Source organism: Corvus hawaiiensis, chromosome 2, assembly GCF_020740725.1.
Source record: "Corvus hawaiiensis isolate bCorHaw1 chromosome 2, bCorHaw1.pri.cur, whole genome shotgun sequence".
Classification (NCBI taxonomy): Eukaryota; Metazoa; Chordata; class Aves; order Passeriformes; family Corvidae; genus Corvus; species Corvus hawaiiensis.
In genome coordinates, this window is record NC_063214.1 from 32,255,429 (window position 1) to 32,268,349 (window position 12,921).

Sequence of the window (12,921 nt, forward strand, 5' to 3'; positions counted from 1 at the left end):
TCCTCTGGCTTCCTGCTGGCTGTGAGCGTGGGTGTGCACGAGCAGGTGGGAGTTCAGTAGGTGGGAGAGTTCAGTGCTCTCAGGGAGCATGACGGGGCTGTGTGGCAGCCTGAACGTGTGCACAGGAATGCACAGAATGGCAGAAAAGGATGGGAAGAGAAGGAGATCCCAGGAATGCGTGTTCGTGTCTGTGTTCCCCAGTTTGTGTCCTCTGCAGCCACCCTCACACTCACAGATTCCCAGCCCTGCAAGCTGCAAGGTGGAATCCCCGCTCGTCCCAGGCAGAGCTGAGATGTTGTCCAGGTATGGGAAAAGCTCCTGACCTGTCAACCTGGTGTCTCCTGTAGCAAGACAGAGAATAGTTCTGTAACACCTCCAGCTCCAAAGGGGGGTCTCAAGGAGAGAAAAGGCTGGTTGTGGCTCTGCGCTGGGACTGCCCCTTCAGAGGCTGCACCTCAGAGAGATTTCTGAAGAGAAGGAGAATGCCCCACAGGATATGCTGCTACAGACTGCCCTTCTCCATGCCAGGGAAGAACTGATACTCTCCTTGTCTCTTTGTTGCAGCACTCTGCAAAAGAGCAACAGGACACAAATGGACTGAGCTGGAGAAAAGAATGTGTTCTTCTCTGCACACGGCCTTGTTCAGCAGCCCAAGGCAGTGGGAAATCAGTGTAGGCAGGAAGAGACACTCGTAGTTTGTGTGCACTGAGTTTGGGTACAGAGGTCTGACAGAGACCCAGCCCATCCGTGCTGTGCTGTGTGCCCAGCGGTGCACGGCAGTGTAAGGCTGGCCCACACAGGACATCAAGTGACCCAGCAGCTCCAGGCTGTCATGGGCTTTGCAGTGAAGATGTTCCCCTGTGTCCTTTCAGCAGAGGGGAGCAGCAGTGCCTCCAGCTCCCAAACCCTCTGCTGCAGGTCTAAGTGTGTCCCATTGCATTCATTTCCCCAGCTGCCTGGAGAAGATTCAGGAAACACCCGCGGTTCACGTGAAGAAAAGGGAGAAAAAAGCAAAGAGAGTGGGCTGCATTGTAGAAACCCCAGATCTTCACAGCACAGCAGCACTCCAGCTGAGAGGAGGCTGTGCCTGATGGGTCCATGGAAAGGGTCTGCAATTCCCTGGGCTGTGCAGAGGGCACAGCAGTGCGTGGGGAGCCTTGTAGAAGACACGGTGTTTGAGGAGTTAGTGATGTTGAACAGGCATGGCTGCTCTGTGGGGCCCTGTGTTTAGGTCCTGAGAAGCTTGTGTGTTAGCATGGGAATCTGCAGGGTGGGAACCACCTGGAGCGGCCCATGCAGGCCTGTGCTGTGCACCGGTGTGTGTTATGCATGACAGAAGCACGGAATGGGTCAGCTGAGAAGGGACCTCAGGGAGTCATCTGATCCAACATCCCTGCTCAAGCAGGGGCTTCCTAGAGCACATGGCACAGGATTGCATCCAGATGGTTCTGGAGTATCGAGAGAGAGAGACTCCAGAACTTCTCCGGGCAATCTGATCCAGTGCACAGTCACCCACACTGCAAAGATCTCATCTCATATTCAGGTGGAAGTTCCTGGGCATCAGTTTCTGCCCACTGCTCCTTGTCCTAGTGCTTGGCACCACAGAGAAGAGCCTGGATGCACCTCTTGGTGGCCTCCCTTCACATTATAGACATTGATGAAGTGGCCACTTTGTTGCTTCTTCTTGAGGCCCAACAGGCCAAGCTCCCTCAGCCTTTGCTCATGAGAGAGATGCTCCACTCCATTAATCATCTTTCTTTTCCTCTGCTGGACCTGCTCCAGGAGCTCCATGTCTCTGTGGGACTGAGGAGCCCAGAACTGGACACAGCACCCCAGATTCACCTCACCAGGGCTGACTGCAGGGGCAGGGTCACCTCCCTCGCCCTGCTGGCAATGTTCTTCCTAATGAACCCAGGACACCAGTGGTGTTCTTGGCCACCATGACACACTGCTGGCTCATGGACAGCTTTTTGGCCACCAGGACCCCCAGGTCCTTCTCTGCAGAGCTACTTTCCAGCAAGTCAGCCCCCAGCCTGTGCAGGTACATGGGGCTCTTCCTCCCCAGGTGCAGAACCCTGCATTTGCCTCTGCTGAATTTCAGAAGGTTCCTCTCTGCCCATCTCTCCAAGCTGTCGAGGTCCCTCTGAAGGGCTGCACAGCCCTCTGGAGTATCAGCCACTCCTCCCAGCTTGGTGGCATCAATGAACTCGATGAGGAGACTCTCTAGCCCTCCATCTGAGTCTCTGATTAATGGAACACTGTAACCTGTTGGAAATCTCTATTAGCTGTAGTTCTTGCTAACATAACCTCTAATTGTTATCATGTATTTGGTAAAGATAAGCTGTCCGTGGATCACAGGGTGGAAGGCAGGTGGATCCTGCCCCAGAGGCCACTGTAGAAGGAGGTATTACTGATCCACATAACACTTAACCTGAGTAAGCACAGGCTTTGGCTCTGCTGTAAATACTCCTTGGCCACAGAACAACCACAGACAAGTCGTTGTAACAGAGGAGCATGTGGGCAGCTCCCACACACTACTGGCTACTTCAGCACCTGCCTGGCCTTGCCTTTACCTACAGGTGCACCAAGAACTTCCCACACAAGCATTCTTTCTGTTTGGCAGTGAGAATCATGAGCAGGCTTGACTGGAGTTAAGTAAGAGGAAGGCAGTGGAGTGCAGATTGAAGACAGAAAGAACAAGGTGGGGAAGGAAAGGGAGGCAGAGAGAAGAAGAAGGGTTGGCAGAAGTTAAGTGTATTGCAAGTAAGAGTTAAACCAAGAGTAACAAAAAGGGAGGCGTGGAGTGGCAAGGAGAGAAGGCAGGACAAATAAACTCTCAGCATGTGAGAAGAGGAAAAAGGGAAGGCTGGGAAGCAGAGGAGCTAATGAGTGAGAAGAGATCACCCTGCCTCCTGCAGCACCCATGAGGTGGAAAGCAGGTCCTGTTTGTGCAGGGAGAAGTTTGTGCTCAGCTCCATCAGCAGCCTCACCACTGTGTTCACTCTCAGCACAGAAATATGTGCCAGAGTGATTGAGAAAGGCATGGTCTATTGAGAGGGTGATACTGTCTCCTTTTATATTGCTGCTCTTGAAATGGTTCTCAAACTCCTTCTCCACAGCTGCATTACTGCCTTGTATTGCAGAAGCCAGTAGGGTCAGACTGGAATTCTTCTCTGAAGGCAGCATGAACCAGTACATAGCTGAGCTGGAGGATTTCTTCTTGGAACATTCCACTTTCACGGACTGGCCTTCTTTTATCACCATGTCTGGAGACTGTTCCAGGGCTAACACTGGAAAGAAAAAGAAGGAGCAGTGAGGAGAAGGAAAAAATAGGAAAATTTTTAACTAGGCACCGTGGGTTGGGAGGGCAAGGGTGAGAAGAAATAGGGCAGGCAAGGGAGCAGTTCAAGGCATGGGACAGATCTCCAGATAACAAGTGAATTTCCATTCTCTCTTCAGTAGGCAAGATGCATTCCTGGACAGTTTGTGTCCAAAACCAGGAATAATCTATGGGCTGCACAAAGAAAGACAAATAGACAGCCATTGCAGAAGATTCAGGGATTCCTGCCCACCACATTCATTGCTTATCCTCAGCACAGGAAGCTCTGCAGAATGAAGCACTGCCAGCAACTGGTTACACAGCTGGGAGAGCAGCAGTGGGATGGATGGATGGAGGTGCTCAGGGCTGAGTTGAGTTCACTTACCCAGAGGGGCCAGCATAGCCACAAAGAAACAGCAGGGAACCATGGGAGAAAAGCCCCTACCCTCTCAGCAACCTGCCCCTTGCAGCTGCCCAAAGATATGTGAAGAGGGAGCAGTGAGTGAGGGTGAGACACCTTGGGGTGGGGCCGGCCAAGAAATGCGAGCAGGCATTGGCTGGCTGGGAACCCTGGGGAATGACCCAAACTGTGGCAGGAAAGCAGAAACCCTGCAGAGATGCAGCAGGTGGAAGGGGCAGGCAGGGCATGGGTGGGGAGGGAAGGGAGGGAGGGGTTGTATGGGCAGAACTGTGCTGAGGTTGCATGGGAGGCTGAGTGCGTGCAAGGCCGAGGAAGGCTGGCCGCTGCCCTCCTGCTTCTGAAGTCCTTGGGAGATGGAGGAATGAGGGATAAAGGCCACATAGGGCTCCCTTGAATTTTCCCATGCGCTTTCCCTGTCTTCCCCAGACGTGGCTGGTTCAGTTCCTGCCTGGCCATCCCACTTTGCACCCAGCTGTGTGATGGCTCTTTTTCTCTATGCAGCACTGTGGGCACAGCAAATAACATCAGTGAGAGAGAGGCAGGAACCCAAAGACACCACAGCAGCCCAAGCACTCGGACTTGGGCTGGCTCTCATGGGCGTTGCTGTGAGAGCCGTAGGAGAGGGAGGTAAATACCTGTGAAGAGCTGAGGGACAGTCAATGCCCTGGCATGGGAAGAGAGAAAGGATCGAGTGTGGCCCACAGGGACAGCCGAGTGGGTGACAGGGTGCTCAGGATCGGTGTCAGAGTGGCCTCTCCTTGCTGGCTGGAAATAGGCAGAGTTCCCCCAGAGATGGCTTCTCCCTGGCACCTGGGGCCTAGCTGGGGAGCCCAGGCTGTGGCAGACTGGTGCTGCCTGTGGCACAAGGGCTTCCAGAGGTTTGGCTTCAGGAACACACTGCATTTGGCAAATCCAGGCCACTGAGAGCATCAGTGTCATTGCCCCCTCTGCCCTGTGAAGTGACCTGTCCAAGGAGATTTGCTTTCCTGGCACGACTGAGCTTGTCCTCCAGCGGGGTGTGGAGGCTGCCGCTGGGATTCAGCCAGTGGGAGCACTGGGGTCTAGAAAGGAGCTGCACAGTGCAAGTTCATTCACTCGTGCTCTGCCAGTGACACCTCTCTGCTGCTCTGCTCCCAGGCTGAGGTGACCCAGGCCACTGCATCCTCTCCACTGCGCCCTCAGGTGTTTCTGCTCTGAAGAACATCCACGTGGCCTCTCCTGCGTGGGACAACCTCTACATAGGATAGCTGGGGAACCCGATGAGCACAGGGATCAACATTTGGGACAGTGGGAAGGGTGACAGGAACACAGGGACCGAGTGACAGGCCATTCTACTGAGGTCTTCTGGCATCACATTTCGCTCATCCTCTCCTTCCTGTGCCTGGAGCTCTGCCTGACAATAGGCAAGGAGAAACAAGTTGAAATGGGATAGGTTACCTGCTGGAACTTCTGCCCATGGACTCTGGGAAGGACCAGGGTAGTGGGGTGTCAGCCAACTCAGTGTTCCTCTGAAGGAGAAATTCAGTGGAAGTCCTGAGGAAAACCCGATGCAGGTGCTAAACAGGAGACAGGATCAACTGGTGGAGACTGTGTTACAGTGCTGTGGTCTGAATTCACCATGAGAATAATGTTGATAACAGAGTTTTAGTTGTAGTTAAGCACTGCTTTCCCCAAATCGAGGACCTTGCAGTGTCTCATGCTCTGCCAGAGAGCAGGTGCACAAGCAGCTGGAAGGGAGCATTTCCAGGACAGCTGACCCAAACTGGCCAAAAGGATATTTCCTCCCCTGCAACATGATGCTCAGGATGGAAACTGAGGGGAGCTGGCTAGGGGCTCCCTATCACTGCTCGGGGACAGGCTGGGCCCCGTGTCAGTGGGTGGTGAGTGACAGTATTGTGCATCACATGGATTTTGATGAGTTTTATTTCTCTCTCTTTCCCTTTTTATTTACTCCTATTCTTGCTCTGTTTGTATCTCAACCCATAAGTTTTACCCTTTCTCCCATCCCAGCAGGAGAAGGGGGTGGTGAGTGAGTGTCTGTGACACCGAGTTGCTGACTGGGCTTAAACCACAACAACTTGAGCAGAAGACAGCACCTCCCTGTCCCCACAGCGATGGGCTGAGCTGCAGCACCTCTGACCAAGCCTGTGCCTCACACTCCAGTAAGGAATTTCCAGCTTCTGTTCTTGATGGATTATGAAAATTTCTGTGAGCATCAGATTCCCCTGGGCCCTTGCACTCTGTTTTGTGCTGGAGATAAAGAGGAATAAGCAAGGCAGGGCAGCCCTTGTGTCTTGCAGCAAGCAACAGGGGATGTAGTGGATGGGCCAGACAAGATGCTGGCAAACACCAACGACCCCTGCTGAAGAGTTCACTCAGACTTCTTCCTCCCAGTCCTTGCCCTGGTCACCAGGGACATTCCATGGCCAACTTGGGCTGTCTCCTCCTGTGCACTCAGGACAGTTCTCAAACATCAGAGTCTTCAGATGCCAGGGTAGTGGTGTGACTTGGGGTCCCTGCTGCGCAGCTGTGTGCCCATTGCCTGGAGACCAGTGGGGCCAAGGACCAGTTGGCCTTGTCCTTCCTGCTGGTGGAGAAGGAAGGGGCTGTGCAAAGCATTCCACATGGTGCTTCTGCATGAGCTGAGGTAGCAGACTGAAAGGAAGGAGAGATGGATGAGAATGAAGGAAATAGGAAGGTGTCGGAGGATGGAGAGGAAAGGTCAGGGGGACAGAGTATTTCCCTGTGAATGGCAGAGAAATGAGGTGAGACAGTGAGGACAAGAAGAAAGGAGAGTCAAAAGGTGATTCCCCCATGGGAAAGAATAGAGAAGCTGCTAGAGACCATGAAGAAGACAGACAGATGCACAGACAGAAAGACAGACAAGCATAACCTCATCTCTCCTGGAGAGCTGGAGGGCAAGTGAAGAAAATGGCGTTCGGTCAAACACAGGGCTCAGTGTGTGCTGGTGGCAGATCCCTGTTTGCCTGGAAAGGTTTGTGCTGTGCTGCACCAGCCTTTGAGTCACTGTGGATCTTGTTCAGCACAGAAATATGTGCCCGAGTCATTGAGTAGGGCATGATCTATCTTCACAGATAAACGGTTGTTCCGAGTCCCATTACTCTGGAAGCGATTTCTGAATTCCTTCTCAATATCTGCTTTGCTACCTGCAGCTGAGTATACAACCAACTGCATGCTGGCATCCTTCTCCATGGGCAACTTGTACCAGGACATGGACCAGAATGCATTCCCTGATCCAGAACATTCCAGAGTCACAGGGTCTCCCTCCCGGACGACTGTATCTGGTGATTGCTGAAGGGCCCAGCCTGGAAAGACAGGAGAAGAAATGTGGGAAGTGAAATACATTGAAGAGGACAAAAATACACATCCTTGCAGTGTGTCATGGGATGGAACGCCACCAGGATACCAGAAAGCTATGGGACAGTGCCCTGTTTCTGCAAAAAAAGACACATGGGATGAAAAAACCCCAAACAAACCAGTTTTAAATACAATGGTAAATCTGCTTTGAGAAAGAATGACTTTGGTACTTTCAGGTGAAGTATTGAAATGGGACAGGAAAAAAGAAATTTGTAGCTGTGCAGAGTTTCCTGATTCAATAGGTGGTGGAAAAGCTCCCTTGGTTCATTGCCCATCCTCCCCCTGGACGCCTTGGGGAAGGGGCACTGGGGGCACAGGTGAGGAGGCAGCAGCAGCTCCAGTGCAGCTGTTGAAGGGGAAGGGAAGCCCACTTACCCACAGGCAGCAGGATGGCCACAAGGAACCGGGGGAAATCCATAGAGAAAGGCCACCTCCTTCCAGCAACCTGGGCCTGGTGACAGCACAGACACGGAGATGTGCAAAGAGGAGAGGAGGAGAGGAAGAGATGCATCTCTCAGTGGGTGGGCAGGGGAGGGAGAGGGAGTCTGAAATGTGACAAGGCAGTTGGCTGTCTGGGAGCGGTGGGGAATGACACCTGCAGGCAGCCATGAGGTGCATGTGCTCTGCTCCTCTGGCTTCCTGCTGGCTGTGAGCGTGGGTGTGCACGAGCAGGTGGGAGTTCAGTAGGTGGGAGAGTTCAGTGCTCTCAGGGAGCATGATGGGGCTGTGTGGCAGCCTGAGCGTGTGCACAGGAATGCACAGAATGGCAGAAAAGGATGGGAATGGAAGGAGAACCCAGGAATGCGTGTTTGTGTCTGTATCCTGCTGTTTGTGTCCTCTGCAGCCACCCTCACACTCACAGACTCCCAGCCCTGCAAGCTGCAAGGTGGAATCCCTGCTCGTCCCAGTCAGAGCTGAGATGTTGTCCAGGTATGGGAAAAGCTAGTGACCTGTCAACCTGGTGTCTCCTGTAGCAAGACAGAGAATAGTTCTGTAACACCTCCAGCTCCAAAGGGGGGTCTCAAGGAGAGAAAAGGCTGGTTGTGGCTCTGCACTGGGACTGCCCCTTCAGAGGCTGCACCTCAGAGAGATTTCTGAAGAGAAGGAAGTGCCCCACAGGATATGCTGCTACAGACTGCCCTTCTCCATGCCAGGGAAGAACTGATACTCTCCTTGTCTCTTTGTTGCAGCACTCTGCAAAAGAGCAACAGGACACAAATGGACTGAGCTGGAGAAAAGAATGTGTTCTCTGCACACAGCCTTGTTCAGCAGCCCAAGGCAGTGGGAAATCAGTGTAGGCAGGAAGAGACACTCGTAGTTTGTGTGCACTGAGTTTGGGTACAGAGGTCTGACAGAGACCCAGCCCATCCGTGCTGTGCTGTGTGCCCAGCAGTGAAGGTTCCTCTCTGCCCATCTCTCCATGCTTTCGAGGTCCCTCTGAAGGGCTGCACAGCCCTCTGGAGTATCAGCCACTCCTCCCAGCTTGGTGGCATCAATGAACTCGATGAGGAGACTCTCTAGCCCTCCATCTGAGTCTCTGATTAATGGAACACTGTAACCTGTTGGAAATCTCTATTAGCTGCAGTTCTTGCTAACATAACCTCTAATTGTTATCATGTATTTGGTAAAGATAAGCTGTCCGTGGATCACAGGGTGGAAGGCAGGTGGATCCTGCCCCAGAGGCCACTGTAGAAGGAGGTATTACTGATCCACATAACACTTAACCTGAGTAAGCACAGGCTTTGGCTCTGCTGTAAATACTCCTTGGCCACAGAACAACCACAGACAAGTCGTTGTAACAGAGGAGCATGTGGGCAGCTCCCACACACTACTGGCTACTTCAGCACCTGCCTGGCCTTGCCTTTACCTACAGGTGCACCAAGAACTTCCCACACAAGCATTCTTTCTGTTTGGCAGTGAGAATCATGAGCAGGCTTGACTGGAGTTAAGTAAGAGGAAGGCAGTGGAGTGCAGATTGAAGACAGAAAGAGCAAGGTGGGGAAGGAAAGGGAGGCAGAGAGGAGAAGAAGGGTTGGCAGAAGTTAAATGTATTGCAAGTAAGAGTTAAACCAAGAGTAACAAAAAGGGAGGCGTGGAGTGGCAAGGAGAGAAGGCAGGACAAATAAACTCTCAGCATGTGAGAAGAGGAAAAAGGGAAGGCTGGGAAGCAGAGGAGCTAATGAGTGAGAAGAGATCACCCTGCCTCCTGCAGCACCCATGAGGTGGAAAGCAGGTCCTGTTTGTGCAGGGAGAAGTTTGTGCTCAGCTCCCTCAGCAGCCTCACCACTGTGTTCACTCTCAGCACAGAAATATGTGCCAGAGTCATTGAGAAAGGCATGGTCTATCGAGAGGGTGATACTGTCTCCTTTTATATTGCTGCTCTTGAAATGGTTCTCAAACTCCTTCTCCACAGCTGCATTACTGCCTTGTATTGCAGAAGCCAGTAGGGTCAGACTGGAATTCTTCTCTGAAGGCAGCATGTACCAGTACATAACTGTGTTGCTGGGTTTCTTCTTGGAACATTCCACTTTCACGGACTGGCCTTCTTTTATCACCATGTCTGGAGACTGTTCCAGGGCTAACACTGGAAAGGAAAAGAAGGAGCAGTGAGGAGAAGGAAAAAATGGGAACATTTTAACTAGGCACCGTGGGTTGGGAGGGAAAGGGTGAGATGAAATAGGGCAGGCAAGGGAGCAGATCAAGGCATGGGACAGATCTCCAGATCAGCAAGTGAATTTCCATTCTCTCTTCAGTAGGCAAGATGCATTCCTGGGCAGTTTGTGTCCAAAACCAGGAATAATCTATGGGCTGCACAAAGAAAGACAAATAGACAGCCATTGCAGAAGATTCAGGGATTCCTGCCCACCACATTCTTTGCTTATCCTCAGCACAGGGAGCTCTGCAGAATGAAGCACTGCCAGCAACTGGCTACACAGCTGGGAGAGCAGCAGTGGGATGGATGGATGGAGGTGCTCAGGGCTGAGTTGAGTTCACTTACCCAGAGGGGCCAGCATGGCCACAAAGAAACAGCAGGGAACCATGGGGGAAAAGCCCCTACCCTCTCAGCAACCTGCCCCTTGCAGCTGCCCAAAGATATGTGAAGAGGGAGCAGTGAGTGAGGGTGAGACACCTTGGGGTGGGGCCGGCCAAGAAATGCGAGCAGGCATTGGCTGGCTGGGAACCCTGGGGAATGACCCAAACTGTGGCAGGAAAGCAGAAACCCTGCAGAGATGCAGCAGGTGGAAGGGGCAGGCAGGGCATGGGTGGGGAGGGAAGGGAGGGAGGGGTTGTATGGGCAGAACTGTGCTGAGGTTGCATGGGAGGCTGAGTGCGTGCAAGGCCGAGGAAGGCTGGCCGCTGCCCTCCTGCTTCTGAAGTCCTTGGGAGATGGAGGAATGAGGGATAAAGGCCACATAGGGCTCCCTTGAATTTTCCCATGCGCTTTCCCTGTCTTCCCCAGACGTGGCTGGTTCAGTTCCTGCCTGGCCATCCCACTTTGCACCCAGCTGTGTGATGGCTCTTTTTCTCTATGCAGCACTGTGGGCACAGCAAATAACATCAGTGAGAGAGAGGCAGGAACCCAAAGACACCACAGCAGCCCAAGCACTCGGACTTGGGCTAGCTCTCATGGGCGTTGCTGTGAGAGCCGTAGGAGAGGGAGGTAAATACCTGTGAAGAGCCGAGGGACAGTCAATGCCCTGGCATGGGAAGAGAGAAAGGATCGAGTGTGGCCCACAGGGACAACCGAGTGGGTGACAGGGTGCTCAGGATCGGTGTCAGAGTGGCCTCTCCTTGCTGGCTGGAAATAGGCAGAGTTCCCCCAGAGATGGCTTCTCCCTGGCACCTGGGGCCTAGCTGGGGAGCCCAGGCTGTGGCAGACTGGTGCTGCCTGTGGCACAAGGGCTTCCAGAAGTTTGGCTTCAGGAACACACTGCATTTGGCAAATTCAGGCCACTGAGAACATCAGTGTCATTGCCCCCTCTGCCCTGTGAAGTGACCTGTCCAAGGAGATTTGCTTTCCTGGCACGACTGAGCTTGTCCTCCAGCGGGGTGTGGAGGCTGCCGCTGGGATTCAGCCAGTGGGAGCACTGGGGTCTAGAAAGGAGCTGCACAGTGCAAGTTCATTCACTCGTGCTCTGCCAGTGACACCTCTCTGCTGCTCTGCTCCCAGGCTGAGGTGACCCAGGCCACTGCATCCTCTCCACTGCGCCCTCAGGTGTTTCTGCTCTGAAGAACATCCACGTGGCCTCTCCTGCGTGGGACAACCTCTGCATAGGATAGCTGGGGAACCCGATGAGCACAGAGATCAACATTTGGGACAGTGGGAAGGGTGACAGGAACACAGGGACCAAGTGACAGGCCATTCTCCTAAGATCTGTTAGCATCACATTTCCCTCAACCTTCTCCTTCCTGTGCCTGGAGCTCTGCCTGACAATAGGCAAGGAGAAACAAGGGGAAATCGGCAAGGATCCCTGCTGGAACTTCTGCCCCAGAACTCTGGGAAGGACCAGGCTAGTGGGGTGTCAGCCAACTCAGTGTTCCTCTGAAGGAGAAATTCAGTGGAAGTCCTGAGGAAAACTCTATGCAGGTGCTAAACAGGAGACAGGATCAACTGGTGGAGACTGTGTTACAGTGCTGTGGTCTGAATTCACCATGAGAATAATATTGATAACAGAGTTTTAGTTGTAGTTAAGCACTGCTTACCCCAAATCGAGGACTGTCATAGGTTAGCAAGCATAGTCCTGGAAGGGATGTCCTTGCTAAGGGGTGCTTACAGTTTCCTCTGGGAACTGATAGAACCTATCAGCTGGCCAGTTTGAATATGGACAATTCTCTAAACCACTTAAAGTTGTGATCACCTCTGTGATACACATTTAGGAATAGGCAAACTCCCCCTCCAAGCTCTCTCTCGTTTCTGGCGCTGGGACAGGTGGCTGCGGGCCCCGTGCGGGGGCCAGCGGGCCCAGCCCCTGCTTGGGCCAGGCCGGGCCGGGCCACGGCCATCCTGGAGCCGATGGACCTGTTCCAGCCGTGGAACCCCCCCCCCACTGCCTTGCTGTGGGCAGCCGGAGCGGCTCGGCTCTCCCCCCTCTCCACTTCGATAAGAAAAATTCAACATTCCAGCTGCAAAGCCGAGGTGAGATTAACCCTTTTACTGCTGTGAAGAGCTGAAAACCTGAGGGAAGAGAGAGAGGAGATGCTTAAAGCTGAAATTCTGTTGTGAAGCTATGATATATCAGAGTATCCTGTTGTAATTTCATGAAGATATGGGGGGTGGAGTGTTCAACTCGTAAGCAAAAGCACCTGCGCTGAGATAGGCAGATGCTGACGCAGCTGTAATTTCATGAGAAGTTTGGACAGGGAGAGATGGACCAGATGAGGACTTTTGCTCCAAATGGGAAAGGAGAAAACCTCAGTCCCTAGAGATGCTCCCAGAGATAGTCCTAAAGATGAAGATGATGAAGACCCTTTGCTCCCAGGGAAGGAGAATGGCCTCTGTTTTTGTTTCTGAACGGCTCAACCTTAAAATTGTACCCCAAAAAACTTCAAGAGTGGACCCTCGAAAGCAGTTGTGGGAAAAGCTGCAAGTCGGGGGAAGGGACTCACATGGGAGCAGAGAGACTCCTCTTCCTAAATGGACTGAACAATATTTGGAAGCGGGCGGCTGTCTCATTGTGATAATGTTTTCATAGCACGAGCAAGAAGAGACTTCTCTTTCTAAATGGACTGAACAAGGTTATTATGGAAATGGTGAACAGACTGAACATCTTAAGGGTTGTCTTTTTACATTGCCAGTGGGAGA

General features: G+C 52.7%; 1 gene segment (V, D, J or C); it reads right to left on the minus strand.

Annotated features, from left to right (window-relative positions):
* Positions 1 to 6,687: 6,687 nt before the first annotated feature.
* Positions 6,688 to 7,619, minus strand: LOC125321772. The segment is given in 2 exon segments: positions 6,688 to 7,066; positions 7,494 to 7,619. Coding segments are annotated over 2 exon segments (345 nt in total).
* Positions 7,620 to 12,921: the final 5,302 nt, after the last annotated feature.